This window comes from Delphinapterus leucas, chromosome X, assembly GCF_059928025.1.
Source record: "Delphinapterus leucas isolate spDelLeu-1000000601 "Yukka" chromosome X, BTC_Dleu_Yukka2, whole genome shotgun sequence".
In the NCBI taxonomy this organism is placed as follows: Eukaryota; Metazoa; Chordata; class Mammalia; order Artiodactyla; family Monodontidae; genus Delphinapterus; species Delphinapterus leucas.
Window position 1 is genome coordinate 40,414,190 of NC_143150.1, and position 21,415 is coordinate 40,435,604.

Consider the following 21,415-nt stretch of genomic DNA (forward strand, 5'->3'; position numbering starts at 1 on the left):
AACAACCAATGTTTTTTTTTAATTTCTAGCCCAAAGCTTCCTTATAGAGATTTTTCTTAAAGAAAAAATATACTCAGAATGAAGAGATTACGCTGCTCCAATGTCAGTAGTTCTTGAAAATATTATCTTTCAATAAAAGAATAAGTCAGGTTCAGTTGTCTAAACCTCATGATATATTTGCAGCACTTATTTACCTCCTTTACGAGGTTGTGTATAGAGCAGATAAGAATGTAGATTCTGGGGTTTCCCTGGTGGCACAGTGGTTGAGAGTTTGCCTGCCGATGCAGGGGACACAGGTTCGTGCCCCGGTCTGGGAGGATCCCACATGCCGCGCAGCGGCTGGGCCCGTGAGCCATGGCCGCTGGGCCTGCGCGTCCGGAGCCTGTGCTCTGCAACGGGAGAGGCCACAACAGTGAGAGGCCCGTGTACCGCAAAAAAACAAAACAAAACAAAACAAAAGAATGTAGATTCTGGTACCAGAGATTACCTAGGTTTGAATCCTGGCTCTGGTACTTACTTGTGTCAACTTGAGCCAGTTGTAATTACGTTTTCTTCATCCTCATTTGTAAAATAAGGGGGTAAAAATGGAGCCCACCACAAAAGGTTGTTGTAAAGATGAAATGAGTTATTATTACACATAAAACACTTAGCACAATGCTTAGCACATAGCAAAAGACTCAGTGTTAGCTAATACTATTATAAGAAAACAATGGATATTTAAACAAGATAAAAAACCTTGATTAATTAAAATGCCTAAGTAAGGGGAATTTCTTTTTAACATTTAATTTCTCAATTTGGAATTCAAGGCTTTGATCATTTAGCTTTTTCAATTTAATTATCTGATATTTCCTACTCCTCCCTAGAATAAAGTTCGCTGTTTTCTTAAACAACTAATTTCTCCCTTAAAGTCTTTGCTAAGCAAGTCTCTTTTTAACCTAGAAATGCTAACGCAAGTCTTGTAGCCCAGTCTGGCTAATCCAAATTCTACATTTTCTTCAAGACCCAATTCCCCTATGAAATCCTCACTGGCAACCCCAAGCAATTATGCCTTCCCTTTTGTCTGATTACTTATGGCACTTAAAGTCTATATGACACAACCTAGAATTCTGATTATTAGGCTAGTTATTACAACTACTTTCTAAGTGCTTCATGTGTATTTATCTTACCTCCTTATCTAGATTATTAGTTCTCTGGGGACAATAACCATGTCTTCTACCTCTGGGTTTGTATCCCTAACTTTCAACATATTGCTGGACACAACAGGAGCAAAATTTGTTGACTTAACTGTATCAGTGAGATGGCTGAAGTACATAAATTTACCTTCCTTTTCTGGAAGCTTTGATTGGTTGAGTGTTTGTTTTACTTTATGAGGCATTCCTCTTTTATTTAGCATATAGACTTAGAAAAAATAAATCAATTATAAAACAGGCCTTTGGCTATTTTCCTATCTTTACCCACTTAAAAGGAGTTAAGACTTCAAGCAAGCTTTGAATGAGAAGATAGGTAGGTTGGCAGATGTGAGGTAGGAAGTTATTATAAGCATAGAAGGAGGTAAATTAGAAGACTAGGAGATAGAGCAAAGAAATAAAGAGAAATTTGGCTCAGCTGAAAAAAAAGGGTGCGAAAGTAGATGTAGGAATTGGTAAAAAGTAAAAATAGGGGTCACAAATGCAGCATAACATCAATTAGCAATCTTACAGAGGGTTTTGATAGTGGAGGCCAAGTATCAAGAAAGATTTTGGCAATCACAACACGTGCAGATTATAGAAAGAAGAAATTATCTGGACTTCCCTGGTGGTCCAGTGGTTAAGAATCTGTCTTGCAATTCAGAGGACGCTGGTTCGATCCCTGGTCGGGGAACTAAGATCCCACATACCGTGGGGCAACTAAGCCCACGTGCCACAACTACTGAGAACCCGCCTGCCACAAACTAGAGCCCATGCCCTCTGGAGCCTGCACGCCACAACTGGAGAGACGCCCGCGCACCGCAAGGAAGAGCCCGCATGCCGCAACTAAGACAACGCAGGCAAACATAATAAATAAGTAAAGTTTGCATAAAAAAAGAAATTATCTGATATGAAAAAGCTTTAATATGAATTGAAGACTAAGAAAAAGAAATATGAACATCCAAACAAATATTATGAAAGAGACAGTACCAGGGAAGAGAGAATGGGAATGAAGAGAAGAGACAGAGGAAGTGATTATATATCAACTAATAATGAGGGAATTACTGAAGAGCTTGAAGATAAAAGGCAAAATCTATCACTTTCAGAGTGAAAAAGGGTAAGAAATTGGAGATCTGGCTAAGAGATCAAGGATAAGGTAAGAAAAGTGGAAGTTGGTGAAAGATAAAGAAATAAACGTGGGGGCTTCCCTGATGGTGCAGTGGTTGAAAATCTGCCTGCCAATGCAGGGGACACGGGTTCGAGCCCTGGTCTGGGAGGATCCCACATGCCGTGGAGCGACTGGGCCCGTGAGCCACAACTACTGAGTCTGCGCGTCTGGAGCCTGTGCTCCGCAACAAGAGAGGCCGCGACAGTGAGAGGCCCACACACCGCGATGAAGAGTGGCCCCCGCTCGCCGCAACTAGAGAAAGCCCTCGCACAGAAACTAGGACCCAACACAGCCAATAAATAAATAAATAAATAAATAAAATTTTTTTAAGTCTTTAAAAAAAAAAGAAATAAACGTGGGAGCTAAACATATGCAGCTGGCTTCTTCAGAGCAATGTAATTGAAATTATTCGGGAAATGGAAAAAAGGAGGATGTTCTCAGTTTGAAGATGGGAAAGTGAAAATACTAAAATAGATAAAAGAGTGGTAGTAAAAAACAACCAAAAGAGGTAACTATCTTCAGGTTGAAAAAATGGAATCAAGTGTATGAATGTCTGTTTATATAAATAAACATGCAATACCTTGACAAAACTGTCAAAATAAAGGAGTTCAAACAAAAGCATTCATTAAACACGGCACTGTTAAAGCTGCTGGATTTGGCTTCCAAGAATTTAAGATCTAAAAAAGCTTTCAAAAATTTTTTTTCAAATTTGCGAGGAAAATCATTTATTTCATGTTTACCACATTTTAAATAAAAGTAGCTCAAATTCTATTTTCTTCTTTATATATCCTAGAAAAAGCAGTATTAGAAGAATGAGAAAAAGAACAAAGAGGTAAAGAAAAGTTTGGCTCAGCTGAAAGTTAACAGTGGGAGTGTGGATGTGTGAGGAGGTAGAAAGGAAAGGAGAGGCCACAGATAATCATTCCTGAGTAACAATAACAATTAGCTCTTTGATAGAAAGTTTGAGACTGGGGACAGACAAAGTGGTCAAAACCACTGGCAGGAAAGGTCATTTTTTTGCAACAGAAATGTCTGCAAGATTATAAGTGCTTTACGCTACGTAGAAAGGAAATTGTTCGGTTTTTGTAAGTGCTTTAAATCAGGCAGTTAGTGTAAAATCATGCAACAAATAATTTGGAAGCTAGTGCTAGAATACATTTCTAGTCACTTGGGGAAGTCTTCCAGCGCATTAAGCTATAATCATCATCAAGTCCCTGCAAGTCATTTAGGAATTAATATGTGCCAGTGTCTGGGTTCTAAAAGTACAAGAAAACAAGCAGACAACTTTGGGTTGCCTTTCCATACACACAGAGGTTTATCATCTGACAGCCTGAATATCCAAGGTCATGAATCAGCCTACATATGGGAAGTTCTATAGCAATATTAAATTGGGAACAGAATAGATACGGTCTCTCAGCTGCATGACAGAACAAGAGATATAAAAATATCAAGAAATTCAAATCATTCTTTGAATGTCTATAACTGAGTAAGGTATCAATGTTCTAGACCCTATTAAAGGTCTATGTGGTTTTGGTAGCATCCTGACATATAAGTAGCAACAAACTTCTTAAGGAAACTCATCACCATAAGTGATGTGAAATACTTTATTAAATGACACAGCAAGATAACAAAAAAAGCAAGGTTCTGTGATTTTAAAAAATAGGCAATTTACAGGTAATGATTATTGTTCATGAACCAGTTATTTGGATGGATAGAGATAGAGCATCACTGATGTCAGAGATGAAAAACACCCTAGCATGTCATGTAGTACAACTACCCATACATTCGTCTGTTCTATGGTATCCCTGATAGAAAGCCTGGCTTTTTCCTGTAAACTCCAGAGTTCTCCCAAGGCAGCCTATTGCATTGGTGGGAATTTCTACTAATTAGAAAGTTATTTCTAAAATATTTTATGGTTGACCCTTGAACAACACAGGGGTTAGGGGAGGTAACCGCCACACAGTCAAAAATCTGCGTATAACTTCATAGTCGGCCCTCCTTATCTGCGGTTCTACATCCTCGGGTTCAACCAACCGCAGATCATGTAGTACTGTTGTATTTACTGGAGAAAAAAACCCCACATATAAGTGGACCTGCACAGTTCAAACCCCATGTTGCTCAAGGGTGAATTGTATATATCCAGATGTTATAATCAGGGCTGGCTTTATGAGCTTGTGGCCTGTCCATTAAGGCCTCATGCTCGGAAGGGCCCTGTGCTTGCTTTAATACGCTACCGTCACCCATCTTAAAATTCTAAATTTTTGAACAAAGAGCCCTGCATTTTCATTTTGCACTGGGCCACACACATTAGGTAGCCAATCCTAGTTATAGTGGTTATCTCCAGGCAGCAGGATGATGGGTGATCATTATTTTCTTTTTTACACCTACACATATTTTCTGAAATTTTTACAATGAACATTTTTTAGCCCTTAAGATAGAAAAATGAAGGTATTTCTTATACACTTAAAAAAAAGAAAAAGGAAGGTCTTTCTTAGGATAAATAAAATGCTATTCAATACTTCCTTGCAACTTTGGGGTAACACAAAACATATGCTCTATTCAATATGATGGGTCTTCAAGTATTATTATAGTTACCTTGTCTCCCCTTGCTTATTCTTCTCGCCTACCTTAAAATATACCTAGTTCTTTCACCAGTTTGTTGCATGAGATTGTCTGGAACTCTTATTATTTCTTCTATCATTCTCTTAACACACCTATTTGTCAAAGTCTCTTATGAAATGTGTCACTCAAACCTGAATACCAGGTAAGATCTGAACAAATGCAGGCTTTTTATATTGTGGGCTACATGGTTCTATTAATGCTGTCAAAGATCATACCAGCTTTTTCAGTCCCTATGTCATATTATTATCATACTAAGCTTGTGATCAACCAATCCACTGTGATCTTCTTCACAAACATAAGCACCAACCTAGGTATTCTCTGTCCTGTACAGCTGATTTTTTAAAAAACCTAAATGCAGTTTACATTTACCTATGATAACTTTTAGCTCACTGATTTTAACTGAGCATTCTAACTTGTCAAGTTCTATCTGAATCTTGATTTTACCTTCTATGATAGTGATTCTCAACCCTAACTGCAAATTTGAATCATTTGGAGGACTTTTAAAAACTCCTCAAGCTCGACTTTTAAAATTACTAAAGCCTGGAGATTCTAATTTAATTCATCTGGGACAGGGCCCGGGTATTCTGTTTTTTCCTTAACTTTGTATTATAAAAATTTTCAAAAACAGAATAATAAACTAAAACTTCTATGTGCCCATCACATAACTTCAATAATTATCAACATTTTGCCAATCTTCTATCATTAATCCCTCCTAGAGTATTTTAAAGTAAATCCCAGATATCATATCATTTTACCCATAAATATTCCAGTGTCATTTAGTTTGTTTAAAAGGTTCTCAGTTGAATCTACGGCCAGTGTTGAGAAAACTGATCTATGGTATTAACTGTCCCTTTCCATTTTCAGACACCTGCAAATTTGATAAACATTTCTTTTTTATATTAGGTTAATGATAATGATGAACAAGTAGGACCAAGAGCTGAGTGTTGGAGGAAGGGCCACTATAAAAGAGCCAAAGCTTGAAGATGGTACTCATTATCAATGTGCTAGTTTAGTACACTTTCATTTGACAAGTGGCTCTTTCTGCTTGTAAAGTAGATTGAGGACACTGTGTAAGGCAACACTGCTCTAGCTACAGAAGTCATTAAAATGAACTTCCTAATACAAACAAGATTTAATTTCCATTCTAAGTAAAATGTTAGATTATAATTTGGGGCCATAGAAATGATTACTGGAACTTTATAGTGGATTCTGTATCTTGCCTTAAGTTGCCGTATTTACAAAGTCAAACAAGTACACCTTTACTGAATTTTTTATAATCTCAAGTTCATTAAAAGTTGATGAACAAACTAATTAGTAAAATGACAGCACTCTTAGTAGGAAATACATTCAAATAGGAGAAAGTAGTGTTCTCAGTAGAGGTTGTAGGTTTTCCTGTTTCTACTGCTTTTGCTGCCAGTTCTAAGTCCTTAAAACAAGACTGTGAATGCTTATTTTACAACTATCCAATAGCCACAGCTGACATTTTGAAAGCTGCCAACTTTACACTAAGAGCTTTGGAAAACTGTTAATAAAAATAACTCTTTTGTCCTGTTTTCCCTCTCCCTTCACTTTTTTAAAGACATTTACTTGAAAACTAGATATACCTAAGCTCTCCTTTCCTTCCCTAACTGAAATTTTTGTTTCATTAAAGGATTTAGAATTTTTTAAAGGTAAGTAACTGATGACATAAATGGCAGATTACAGTGTCATGGGGATAAAAAAGCATACATGAATTATTAATCGAATCCAGCTATACTTCTAAAGATTAAAACATAGAGAAATATGAGAATTGTTACCATCTTTATTTACAGCACCTTAATACACTTCAAGACTTATGCATCACTGTACAAAATGAGTAGCCCTCAGAAAATTTTTAAAAATACAACATCTGAATTCCCAGGTGCAAAGCAAAAAGCACGTGTGGCAGCAAATGAAAACTCATACATAGCACAGTGCTTTAAAATCATTATTTAAAAGAACTAAAGCTGGCCCCATGATTTTGGTTAGTTTAAAACAAGAGAAGAACTAATGATTAAAACTCACTTTTTTATACTGGAGTGAGAGAGGAAAAAACAAGACCATCTAGGCGGGAATTGAAATGGCAGTGGAGACAAAAAACAACAAAGGTTTAATTCTCAGGTCCCTTTGATATTCTCTCTCTGGTTTTCCGCGTTTTCCTCTTCTATAGATGAGGACATTGCTCTTCAACAACCTTTCTGGTTGCTAAGGGCACTATATCTTGAGTCTCATATTTTCAACCACAAATAAATGAATCTGGAGTACTTGCTGTGTCCCCAACAACTTCCATCTTTTGCTTTTTCACTACCATATTATTCCTCCCACTTAGAATGTCCTCCCCAGTTCTCTCTACCAAACCACAGCCCAGATATTGTTGGTGCTGAGAGATGGCTGATTTAATTTTAAAAAACAATCCAAACTGGCTTTTGGCAAGTTGCTCCACAGATGTCACACTGGGATTCTGCCACCAGAATACCACCTATTGTTATTAATCACTGCTTTTAGGAAATCTTTGTATCATTTAACAGGACATTAGATAAGCATACTTTACACCAGATCTGGTCCTGGAAAATTGCTTTGGGAGTTTCAAATACTTCTCATGCATGACTATTTATAAGCCACTCAAACCAGGCTGATGTTATTACTGACTACCTCAATAATTACGTTTTTTGCTTGCTTACTTGTTTATTGTTTGTCTGTCCCACCAGATTATAAAGTCTGTGGGGGTAGAAACTATTTCTGTTTTATTCATCACTGTATACCCAACACCCAGGGCAGTAGCCAGCTACTACCCATTTCTCTGCTTCCCTTCACAGTGAAATTCCCAGACAGAACTATGTATATTCACTCTGCTCCCAAAAACCTGCTTGGCTCATATACTCTAGTCCCTCTGGTCGCTGCGCATAGGTTACCTTAAAGAAGTGTTCCTACACCAAATTTATCTAAAATACCAATCCCCTCCCCTCTCTATTACTATACCTTACTTTATTTTTCTTCATATCCTTTACTGCCACCAGCCATATATTATTTGTTTATTTGCCTCCCTCAACAAAAATGTTAGCCCCATGAGAATGGGGATTTTGCTCTGCTCACTGCTGTTATCTCTAGCACCTAAAACAGTGCTCGATTTTTAGAAGACACTAGGTAATTATCTGTTGAATGAATGTATCTTGTAACATCACATTTAGGATTTACTCTTACCTGTTGTGCTCATATGACAGCAGCAAAAGGTGAAAAACTGGGAAGATTTTCTAACATCAAGGTAATATAAAATCCATGTCATAGCTGTACAGCAACATGGTAAACTTTATAGTGCCCTTTATTTTATTAATTTTTAGCTTACTTTACATCTATACTCCTTCCACAACTGTCCACCAGAAACACGGGCTCTCACCAGCTGAATCATTATTTCTTCTTCAAGTATTATGTTTTGAAAACTGTAACTAAGATAACTAAAGTTATACATACTCTTCAATACCACTAAGACAAGTGATGCTTATACTTGTATCTACAGAAGCACTGTTTGAGAACTTCTGGGTTTGGAGAAATTGTAGGTCAAAAAGAAATTCTGTCCTGCTATTTTATTCTAATTGCTGTATATTATTTTGATTAAAAACCATAGATGCAGGAATTCCCTAGTGGTCCAGTGGTTATTACTCTGCGCTCTCACCGCCGAGGGCCCGGGTTCAATCCCTGGTTGGGGAACTAAGATCCCAGAAGCCATGCGGCCAAAAAACCACCAAAAAACCCATAGATGCATAGTCATTATCATATCAAAATTCTTGAGTGATTAACTATCAGTGTTTTGATTTTGTAGTGATATCACTGCATATTGTATATACTCAATGTTACTACTCCAAATCAATTTCTATATACAACATGGGAAAAGTAATTACTAGGGAAAATGGTACAAATATAGATCCTCATTTGGTCTTCGGTAAAGAAAATGGCACTTAACATCTTGTACCTTCATTAATAGATAAATGAACTTCAAATGTCTATATAGTTGCTCGAAGGTTTCAAAACTCATTTGACTCACATAACAATGCCATGAGATAGGGAAAATAAGTTTTGTTCCCATTTTACAAATGACAAAACAAAGCCTTTGTAAAACAATTACAACTGAATAGACACATAAAAATATTAAAGAAACAGGGAAGATAAAGGAAGCAGGGTGAATGGGGTAGGTAGAATCACTGGACTAGGTGGTGTATTCAAGCATTTGTGGATTTTAGCTTGTAGTTGACTTATTTTTAAAAATCTCATAGGGTAACCCCTGGGGAGGGCAAATCACACTGTGCTCAGTTCCCTCCCTGGGACATTTTGATACAGGTGAAATCAAGTAAAAAATTATCTTTAAAGATCTCTTTGAATGATATAATAAAGAACAACTCTGTAGGTTTTGAAAAATGAAGGATGGTCAGTATCAACACTTTTAAGTCTTGATTCTCTTTTCATTAGAACGACATCTACTTGACAGCAAATATTAATTTCCTACTTACATTATAAATCTCCAATATCTTAACAAAAAAAAAAGAAAAGAAAGAAAGAAAAGAAACCAACCTAATTGCATACAATCTACATCATTATTACTTTAACGTAACTCTTGAGGATTGAGGATTCAGGACCCTAAGGTAAACTGGAGTGGTGGTTTCCAGCCTATGCTTCAGGGAGGAAAGACCCCAGCAGCAAGCAGGGGAAGGGAAAGGGAGAGAGAGCAGTGTATTACCAGGTATCTGAAGAAAGGCCCAAAGCTTATAGGCATGCAGTCAACAATCCTTCCAATGGAACAGGATAGAAAGCCCAGAGATAAACCCACACACATATGGTCACCTTACCTTTGATAAAGAAGGCAAAAATATACAATGGAGAAAAGACAGCCTCTTCAATAAGTGGTGCTGGGAAAACTGGACAGCTACATATAAAAGAATGAAATTAGAACACTCCCTAACACCATACACAAAAATAAACTCAAAATGGATTAAAGACCTAAATGTAAGGCCAGAAACTATCAAACTCTTAGAGGAAAACATAGGCAGAGCACTCTATGACATAAATCACAGCAAGATCCTTTCTGACCCACCTCCTAGAGAAACGGAAATAAAAATAAACAAATGGAACCTAATGAAACTTAAAAGCTTTTGCACAGCAAAAGGAAACCACAAACAAGACGAAAAGACAACCCTCAGAATGGGAGAAAATATTTGCAAATGAAGCAACTGACAAAGGATTAATCTCCAAAATATACAAGCAACTCATGATGCTCAATATCAAAAAACAAACAACCCAATCCAAAAATGGGCAGAAGACCTAAATAGACATTTCTCCAAAGAAGATATATAGATTGCCAACAAACACATGAAAGGATGCTCAACATCACTAATCATTAGAGAAATGCAAATCAAAACTACAATGAGGTATCACCTCACACCAGTCAGAATGGCCATCATAAAAAATCTATAAACAATAAATGCTGGAGAGGGTGTGGAGAAAAGGGAACCCTCTTACACTGTTGGTGGGAATGTAAACTGGTACGGCCACTATGGAGAACAGTATGGAGGTTCCTTAAAAGACTAAAATAGAACTACCATATGACCCAGCAATCCCACTACTGGGCATATACCCTGAGAAAACCATCATTCAAAAAGAGTCATGTACCAAAATGTTCATTGCAGCTCTATTTACAATAGCCAGGACATGGAAGCAACCTAAGTGTCCATCAACAGATGAATAGATAAAGAAGTTGTGGCACATATATACAATGGAATATTACTCAGCCGTAAAAAGAAACAAAATTGAGTTGTTTGTAGTGAGGTGGATGGACCTAGAGTCTGTCATACAGAGTGAAGTAAGTCAGAAAGAGAAAAACAAATATCATATGCTAACACATATATATGGAATCTAAAAAAAAAATGGTCATGAAGAACCTGGGGGCAGGATAGGAATAAAGATGCAGACCTACTAGAGAATGGACTTGAGGACACGGGAGGGGGAAGGGTGAGCTGGGACAAAGTGAGAGAGAGGCATGGACATATATACACTACCAAATGTAAGGTAGATAGCTAGTGGGAAGCAGCCACATAGCACAGGGAGATCAACTCGGTGCTTTGTGACCACCAGAGGGGTGGGATAGGGAGGGTGGGAGGGAGACACAAGAGGGAGGGGATATGGGGATATATGTATACGTATAACTGATTCACTTTGTTGTACAGCGGAAACTAATACAACATTGTAAAGCAATTATACTCCAATAAAGATGTTAAAAAAATTCAGTTGTAAGCATAATTAATGTTTTAGACAGATAATAATATAGATGTATCCCTACCAAAAAAAATAATAATCCTTCCATTACTACCTAGAAAAATTGGTGACACTGACCATCCTTCATATGTCAAAACCTCCTACAAAGCTGTCCTTTATCATTCTAGGAAATCTTTAAAGGCAATTGTTTGCTTGATTTCACAGGGATCCAGGTTCCAGGGATGGAAAAAAGGAGCAGAGCATACAGTGTGATTTGCCTCCCTAGGGGTTGCCCTATGGGATTTTCTCTTTAATAAGCCAAAATTATATTTATTAATTTACAGTGTATGTGTGGTGGGGGAGGGTTGATCTTTCCTTATGTAAAATGAAATGTCAAGGCCACCATTTGTGCACCCTGGTCCCAGTAATGAGGTACCTGGGAGGCCAAAATTTTACCAGATGGTTCCTTTGTGAGCATGGAATGCAGGGATATTTTGCCAAGGAAAACTGAGAACATTTTCAGAGTTTGGTCCTTGAGCTCGGGGTAGGGAAAAAGGAGAGAAAAGCCTTGTATTTTTGAGGGATGGTCATTAACAACTTTTTTAAAAGGCTACCTTATTGTTTTTTATGTATGTGTTTATTAATTATGATAACTCACATAGTGATTTATTAAGTTTATATAAATATCATAAAACATTTTGAAATGGAAAGCTCATTTCAAACATTACCATGTTCTAGTTTTTACAGATGGTTTAATTTCAAAGTAATGATGCCAAGATGAAAGAACAGATAAGGAAACATCCTCCATTTTCATGTTTTATTTCTTAGTCTTGTTCTACATCACAAAAAAAGAGGCCTATTGAGGGAGGCTGTCAATCCAACACACAAGACCTGCTTACACTGTTCAGATATGGAAGATTCAAGAGCAAAATACTCTCGACAAACTATCTAAATTAAAGCTTCCTAATTGGCAGACCTTCCTAAGTCCCATACACTAGAATACTTAATAGAATGTAGCCCCATAATTTCACTCATGTAGTAGCTCCCATCTGCCAAGCAGAGCAAATTGTTCATTTGTGCTTAATAAGCCAAATATGCATAAATTATTTTTAATTACATAAAGCCAGGTGATAAATTTAGGTGCCAGAGAAAAGTCATCACACTTATCAGACAGGAGGAACAAGGAATAATGCAAGGTAACTGCAAAAATACAGTTACAGAAGGGTGAATTACTTCTCTAAATGAGAAGTAATAAAGTACAGATCACTTTATCTGAAAAATAATCTTATGTATAACAAAAATTTTCACAAGATATTCCACCCTGCTGTGAACCAGGACAATTAAGTAAGATACAGTCAGGCAAATGGTAAGTAATCTACCAGATATCCACTAGAAGTGTTTCAGAAATTTAGAAAAGGATTTAAGAACTCTAACTTCCAAATTAGTCTCTTGCTAAAACCATCCTAGGGTTCTCTGTTGCTCCAATTCCATTATTAGAATGAAAGAAAAAAAAAAGAGTCAACTAACTTCACCAAATCCACAGCTAAAGTCATTACATTGCTGGTGCTTATTGCCAATTATCACATGGCCAAGAAATGAAATCTTAAAGAAAGTACAACTATTAACATTTCTAGATGGTCATTATCTTTTCTTCATTAAAAAATATATAAACGAATATCTTAAAGGGGGAGCACGTAACATTGGATTTTAGCAAACAAAATGGACAAAGGCAAGCTTATGCTGGCACACAGTCAAACTCCCGTGAGAGCTAATCCAAATGTGGATTTGTGGTAAAGCACATCAAAGCTTTTGGCTTCACGATTTTAAGTAAGAATACAGTAATCGAGCAGCCATGAAAATCAGCACACTTTTGCTCTGGACCACAAAGAACCAAACGAACCTTAAAAACACCTCTTTGCTCCATTCTGATCCATTTTGTTTAATTTACACGAAATATAGTGGTAGCTCTCATGTGGTAATTTCAAGCATCTTGACAATACAACAGATAAAGCAAACATGCAGAGATACGAACTAACCACAAAATGGGGCTGTGGCTGTTCTCAACATACATGTGTGGCAGAAATCTTGGTTTAGGGCTTCCCTGGTGGCGCAGTGGTTAAGAGTCTGCCTGCCAATGCGGGAGACACGGGTTCGAGCCCTGGTCCGGGAAGATCCCACATGCCGCGGAGCAACAAAGCCCGTGCGCCACAACTACTGAGCCTGTGCTCTGGAGCCTGCGAGCGATGACTGCTGAGCCCGCCTGCTACAACTACTGAAGCCCGCACACCTAGAGCTGGTGCTCCGCAACAAGAGAAGCCACTGCAATGAGAAGTCCGCGCACCACAAGGAAGAGTAGCCCCCGCTCGCCGCAACTAGAGAAAGCCCACGTGCAGCAACGAAGACCCAACACAGCCAAAAATAAATAAATTTATTTTAAAAAAAAAGAAATCTTGGTTTATTTCTTCAGATAAACACTCTCTTATTCTAAAGAAATGGGGCTAGAGTAAATGGGAGTGGGTAGGATAGAGATAAGAAACTGGTGCAACTGATCCACGCTCTAAGAAAGCATGTCAAAGGAATCCCCTCGAGGTCCAGTGGTTACAACTCCCGAGCTCTCACTGCCGAGGGCCCAGGTTCAACCCCTGGTCAGGGAACTAAGATCCCACAAGCCGCGTGGCAAAAAAAAAAAAAAAAAAAAAACTATGTCAAATGAAAAACCAAACACAGAAAGCAAGGAGTGATTATATAAAGAAAATTTGCAACAGTAAAAAAACATTTACTACTACATAACAGTGATTTGATTCTCAAAAAGCTGATTTACTTATTAATTTTCAGGAACACAGTAGTTGTAACAAAGTGAAATACACTTCTTTGGTAGATGAGGCCAGGAGTACCAGAAAAATTCTGGTAAAGTAAGATTATGGGGAACCAAAATATTGTGCTGTAACACTGGGCTGGAAAATCTGTTTTAAATATATTCTGATCTGTTCTCAACGGACTCAAGTGGGTGAATTGTCACTGGGTAATTATGACCATTGATTCTCAAGTTTTAATCTGGTAAACATATACATCTAATAAATGGAAAGACTCCTCTGCAAAATAACACTGGTAATTTTTGAGAATGAGAAAACGACAAAATGTGAAGTTTAATCAGGCAATTTTTGTTGCCACATTTTCAAGAGAGCTTTTTCAGACGCTGGATAGGATGAATAGGTCATGCAAGATTTTTTTTTAAATGTCCCATAGAACCTCAAAATTCTCTCCACACTGCTGGGGTCTTGGGAAAAAAAGGAAATAACAGCACATGTTCATCACCATCTTAACAAAACACATTGATTTGGCTCCTGTTAACTTTCATTTTATCCTCTCATCTCTGAGGTAGACACCATTTACCAGAAGAGAAAAAGCAATGTCACCTCCTCCATGAATCTTTACCCAACCCTTCAGTTATTTGGTTCTAATTACAATTTGCCTGGTTTAGTAGTTAACGGGTTATAATTATAATTTGCCTGGTTTGCTGGTTACTTCCCCCAAACCCGACCCTCTGCCAGATTAAGAGCACTTCGAAGGCAGGGAACTGAATGTTAATTATCTTTGTACCCTAGCATTCCATGTGGCACATAGTAGGCTCTTCGGATTGAATAAATGAAAGAATTTGTCGAATGTAATTCAACAGGAGATTAGGATGGGACTAACATGAAGGTTTTGGGACTCTTCCCTCTTCCCGTTCAATCTCGCTGCTGAATTAAGTCTGGTTCATCACTTCAAGGCCACAATACCAAACTAGAAGTTGTCACGATAAAGAGCTCTGGTCTCCCAATGACCAAAAGTTTGCATGCCCCTGCCCAAGACGACAGGTCTCAGACCAAAACTCCTTGGAGGCTTTAAACACTAGACCCAGACAGAGTTCTTGATTTGTAAATCAAAGAAGTGAAGGCAGGATAGATTAGGCGGGAAGAGAAACTTCCGTTTGTTTAACTGGTTTGCTTACAACCTTGGTTTTGAAAGAAAGGGCATTTCTCTCTTTCCTCCAGAGAGAAATGAATTACGAAGGTTACTTTGAGAGGGGATCCCAAGGATTGAAAACTTGGAGACAAAGTGAAAGATGATAAATCGGAGGGTTCAGCAATTCTGAGACCTACCCCTCACCCTCCCCCGCACTCGGACCCTCCCCGTGACTCCCTAACCTCTCATTTGATGCCTACTCCTCGAGACAGGATTGGAGCTCCTCCCTTTTTCCTCATCATCCCTCCTCCCACACAATTACACCTCCCACCCCCAGCGTGGCTGTTACCGATGGGGGGCAGGGGAGGGGCTGGGAGGCTTGTGAAAAAAGTTAAGTGCACAACTGCGAACTGGCCCGGGTCACCAGACTAAATGCGACCTGCCACGTCTAACGCTCGTTACCAGCCCCCTCCCCCATGGAAAGCGACAGGGCAGGTACTCTGCCTCAGAAAGAACACTTCCTTTACCTCAGATTCTTCCTTGGCTTCAGAAGGAACCCCTCCTCCCTTTCCCCGTTCCACCCAAAGATCGACTGCTGGTCCAGGGAGGCGTTCTCAGGATTCAGTGAGGGCGAAGGAAAGGTGGTGGCGGGAGAAGAACCCTAGTACCCACCCCCGCCCAGGGTTTAGGATCGGGCGGCGGGCGGCGACGACTGTGTCCCTCAACACCTTTTAAGTACCAGCGAACATGGCCCAGAGGCGAGGGGGTGAGGGGGATGGCCAAAGCTTACCTGTGAGCCCCCCGCCGCCTTCCTCCCGGTAGCCCCGACGCCGCTGCAGCACGAAGTAATCGTTGGACCTTTCCATCAGCCACAGCTTCAGCGCATTTTTCAGGAGCACTTCCTCGGGCTTCAGCCACATCGCGAAGAACTTTATGCCGCCCGGAAGCAGCGACCCAGATGCCCTCCTCACCTCACCCCTCCACCCGTTTCCTCCCCTCTACTTCTCCCACCAAATCTGCCTCAGGCGGCAGCCGCTCTGGTTCTGCTTTTCCACACTTCCCCCAACCCTCCCTTCTCTCCCACGTAGGCAGCAAGACTGCCAATTCCCTCCCACAGCGCTACCGCCCGACTGGGAAATAGTCCCGTTCCTTTCCCTTCTGGGAGTTGTAGTTTACTCCCCGCTTTTCTGTACTCGAAGCACCTGGAGCTCGGGACTACACTTCCCACAATCCACTGGGGAGAGAACTGGGTTGGGGTGCTTTCAAAGCGGGTCCCGCCACCAGTTAAGTGGATTTTGCCTATCGAAAGTTTAAAGCGTTTTCTAGCAAATAAGTGAGCCCGGGTATAGAAGTGTTGTTTCTTCTCATCCTTTTACAGCCAAGGGTGTTAAACTGTCGAAAACAGTTTCCGGAATTTGGGAGTAACGAACGGCCATTCTGGGAAGGAGCAGTAGCTGCAACTAACGTTTAATGAGCTCTTACGTACAAAAGAGATTTCACACAATGTCTCACATAATCCTGGCAGAAGTCTCACGAAGCATATCTCATTCCCCAACTGGCACATAAATAAACAAATGCGCAGTCGGGTTCGGTGACTTATCCAAGGTCACACAGTAAGTGGAGTTTGATACGATCCCTTGTCTGATTGAGAATCTTCCTTAGATTAAGCTCTTTCCGCGTGTACAATAAGAATATAAAATCTCCAGAAGCCACACAGTGCTGTTTACGCAGCGCTCCTCCCTTCCCAGATTTGTTCTATTTAACTGTTGTAATCAGCCACAGAAAATGTCATCCAACTTTGCTTTACTGGATATAAACAATTTATGAGCGATTTTTTTTCTTTCTTAAACTCTTTAAGAAAAAAAAAAATCCCTTTCAGGGCAAGCTGCACCTCTTTGTACCTTGACAACGATACGCAGCTGCTTAAACACTAAGGTGAATGAGGTCAGTGGTTTGTGAGACATCATAGTGAGAAATTACTTGAGGGACGTTTTTATTTACTGCGATAACTAAGCCCACCAGAATTAAAGAGTGCACTAAAAGCGAAAACACGTTTATAGGAAGGAAGGAGTTGGGAGCCAGTCTACAAAAAACAAGGGGCTCTTGGCAAGCTATTTTGAGAATGAAGCCTCAAGGATCTGGCTTTTTTTAAAAAATGGGGTGGGGCACACCCGGATGCCTAGTTGTGGAGCCAAAGAATTCTGCCTTGGAGTTGCGTCTGTGTCTTAACCCTCGCAAAATGTGGGCCAGCCCAAAGAAGTCAGGCGTGCGCTACGAGCAGGGATTTTTCTTGGAGGTGAGAAAAAGGTCAATTTGGGATTCTCTCAAACGCAGTCGTTTGTCCGAAGGCAGCTTTCCGGACAGGGTGGGAAGAGGCAGTCTTCCCACAGCCCAAACTGCAATGTATCCTTGGGAAAAGCCATCCTAATTTGGATGTGTATTAAGGAAGATAATTTCTTATCTTCCTGGTGAAAGATCAGTAAATGTGGCAAATGTATCTTCCTTCTTTATTTTTACTGATACCTTTCCTTCCCCTTTTTATTTCCTTCCTCATCAAACCACATTCTTTTCCAATATCCTTAAACTTTAAGAGTTGTAGCAAGGGCTGTGCAGAACTGGATGGTTCCTATGCCTCGTTACTGCGCAACTCCATTCAGATACACCCACATGCTCCCTGTTATAGAATCGGACCCGCTTTTGGCTTAGAGCGGGGGGCATTTAGCGAGCTCCCGCTGTAGTAAAACATTTCACTGATTATGTAAATAAAACACTTTTAAATTACTCCTGTGATATAGTTTTGGCTTGGTCATGCACTATATTTCAAGCTTTTACAAATAAAAGTATTTTTCTGAAAGTGCCTTAAAAGAGCAGAGCATGTCACTCTATTCGATTGTTTATGTTAATGTACATTGTTTTTAGGGACGAAGGACAGGAATTACAAACTGCCATGGATATCACTGCTGGTACTGTGCTGGTAATATCTATCTATATCTATCTATGACTGTATATACGGATAGTCATTTAACCCTCATTAATAAGTTTGTACATTTTTTACAACCTTAATTTGCAGATGAACAGGAGGCTCAGAGAAGTTAAGTAACTTGCCTAAGATCACATAACTAAATAAACGGCAGAGCTGGGATTTGAACCTGGATTTGTCTGACTACAAACCATGACATATCGTTTATAGCTACCTCAAGGCAACATGTCCAAAGCCAAATTTATTTTTCTAATATCCTCCCTGCCCAAAGTTGTTTCTTCTACCAGCTTCTCATAGTTCAGAGCACCACTGTTTACCAACATGCTCAAGCTAAGAACCTTGGAATAGTCTTTTATTTCCTACATTTAAAAAAATGAAGTATAGTTAATTTACAATATTGTGTTAGTTTCAGGTGTACAGCAGATTCAGTTATACATATATAGATAATTTTCCATTATAGGTTCTTACAAGATATTGAACATTGTTCCCTGTGTTATACAGTAAATACTTGTTGCTTATCTATTTAATATATAGTAGTGTGTACCTGTTATCCCCACACACCTAATTTATCTGCCCCCCCTTTCCCCTTTAGGAGGTTTGTTTTCTATGTCTGTGAATCTGTTTCTGTTTTGTAAATAGATTCATTTGTATTTTATAGATTCCACATACAAGTAATATCATATAATATTTGTCTTTGTCTGACTTCACTTAGTATGATATTCTCTAGGTCCATCCATGTTGCTGCAAATGGCATTATTTCATTCTTTTTTTTCCTTTTGATTTTTATTTACATCTTTATTGGAGTATAATTGCTTTACAATGGTGTGTTAGTTTCTGCTTTATAACAAAATGAATCAGTTATACATATACATATGTTCCCATATCTCTTCCCTCTTGAGTCTGCCTCCCTCCCACCCTCCCTATCCCACCCCTCCAGGCGGTCACAAAGCACAGAGCTGATCTCCCTGTGCTATGCGGCTGCTTCCCACTAGCTATCTACCTTACGTTTGGTAGTGTATATATGTCCATGCCTCTCTCTCGCCGCTTTGTCACAGCTTACCCTTCCCCCTCCCCATATCCTCAAGTCCATTCTCTAGTAGGTCTGTGTCTTTATTCCTGTCTTACCCCTAGATTCTTCATGACATTTTTTTTTTCTTAAATTCCATATATATGTGTTAGCATACGGTATTTGTCTTTCTTTCTGGCTTACTTCACTCTGTATGACAGACTCTAGGTCCATCCACCTCATTACAAATAGCTCAATTTCGTTTCTTTTTATGGCTGAGTAATATTCCATTGTATATATGTGCCACATTTTCTTTATCCATTCATCCGATGATGGACACTTAGGTTGTTTCCATCTCCGGGCTATTGTAAATAGAGCTGCAATGAACATTGTGGTACATGACTCTTTTTGAATGATGGTTTTCTCAGGGTATATGCCCAGTAGTGGGATTGCTGGGTCATATGGTAGTTCTATTTGTAGTTTTTTAAGGAACCTCCATACTGTTATCCATAGTGGCTGTACCAATTCACATTCCCACAAGCAGTGCAAGAGTGTTCCCTTTTCTCCACTTCCTCTCCAGCATTTACTGTTTCTAGATTTTTTGATGATGGTCATTCTGACTGGTGTGAGATGATATCTCACTGTAGTTTTGATTTGCATTTCTCTAATGATTAATGATGTTGAGCATCCTTTCATGTATTTGTTGGCAGTCTGTATATCTTCTTTGGAGAAACGTCTATTTAGGTCTTCTGCCCATTTTTGGATTGCGCTGGCTGGGTAATATTCCATTGTATATATATACTACATCTTCTTTATCCATTCATCTGTTGATGGACACCTAGGTTGCTTCCGCATCTTGGCTATTGTAAATAGTGCTGCTATGAACATTGGGGTGCATGTAAGGAACCTTAGAATAGGCTTTTTTTTAAATTAACTTTTATTGGAGTATGGTTGCTTTACAATCAACCAGTATGGTTGCTGTGTTATGGAATAGTCTTAAACATCTTACTCCCACCACCTCCACTGTCACACACACACACACACACACACACACACACACACACCCCTCTACGTTTTTTTTCAAAAGTCCATCCCATCCTCCTATTATCTCTTCAGATAAGCCTCACATCACTTTCCTGCGGCACTATAATAATAGCTTCCCAATTCATCTGTCTACTCCCATGCTTGTTTTCTGATTTATCCAAGCCACGTATTTATGGACACAATGATATACCACGCAGAGATGAATAATACCTCATTTATCCAGAGGTCAGTCTTCCAGCTGACTCAGCCTTCTAAATCATAGTCTCAAACACCTACGTGAAAAGGTACTAGGAAACCCCAAATCGCAACTCCAAACCTGTGCCATGGAAAGGCTGAGGCTGTCACTCAAGATTCCACTGGATTCTTATTTGAAATGAATTTCACAAGCTTAGTTGATATTTTACAGTCTGCAGCAGGCTTAGGAGCAGTAAGATTCTAGAGGAGAGCCATATAAAGCTGTAGTACTCAAAATACAGACTCTGGACCGGCAACATCTGCATCACCCAGGAGCTTGCTAGAAATTCAGAATCTCAGAACCTATTCCAGACCTTAGAATCAGAGTGTGCCATTTTAACAAGATCCCCAGGTAATTTGTAGGCACATTAAAGTTTTAGATGCACTAATTGAAAGCAAATTAGATATTTGAAAATCAAACTTCACAACAAATTGGGGGTAATCATGTTTCCATTAAGAGCTAATAGGCATCTTTTAAAAAATAAGCTCTATTAATGAATTTTGGATGACTGAATTGCTTTTTTTTTAAAGTTTCTATCAGGACATGCCTATTAAAATTTTCTAAGGCAGTGGTTCAGAACTGGGATGTTATTTGGAAGAGAAATTGCCACTAACTATACATGCTAAACTCAATTTATATATACTACTACTCTAACCATCAAAAATGGTATGTCCATAAGTGTCTCACATTCATGAGATTGTATGTTTCTGGAGGAAAAAAAGTTAAGAACTAGTGAGTAGTGGTTTTCAAACTTTTCACTGAATTGCCTCTAAGGTAGAAGATAATGAACATTTTTCTCTGGTGGTCAAAGTGTCCCCCATAATAATGAACTTCTTTTAAGTTCATTACATTAAGTAGTATGTAAATTTTATATTGTTTAATATGTTTAAAGATATTTTAAAAATCCACTCCAAACAGAAGATACAATGAGTAAGGAAAATTTTTATAACCTAAGGTGATAAAGTTGATCCAGATATTATAGAACATAACT

General features: G+C 38.9%; 1 protein-coding gene across 7 annotated transcripts in view; it reads right to left on the reverse strand.

Annotated features, from left to right (window-relative positions):
• The window catches only part of TBC1D8B (TBC1 domain family member 8B), an 86,023-nt gene extending 69,776 nt beyond the window's left edge, over window positions 1-16,247 (reverse strand). For 5 of the 7 annotated variants that reach the window (XR_016391300.1, XM_089904230.1, XM_089904228.1 and 2 more), the window contains exon 1: window positions 195-15,943. Coding sequence is in view for 5 of the 7 variants with exons in the window: in XM_089904230.1 (XP_089760356.1) it covers window positions 195-327 (133 nt within the window). In the remaining 2 variants the exon portion in view is untranslated. The other 2 variants (XM_022566412.2, XM_089904231.1) reach the window with 2 other exon arrangements.
• Window positions 16,248-21,415: the final 5,168 nt, after the last annotated feature.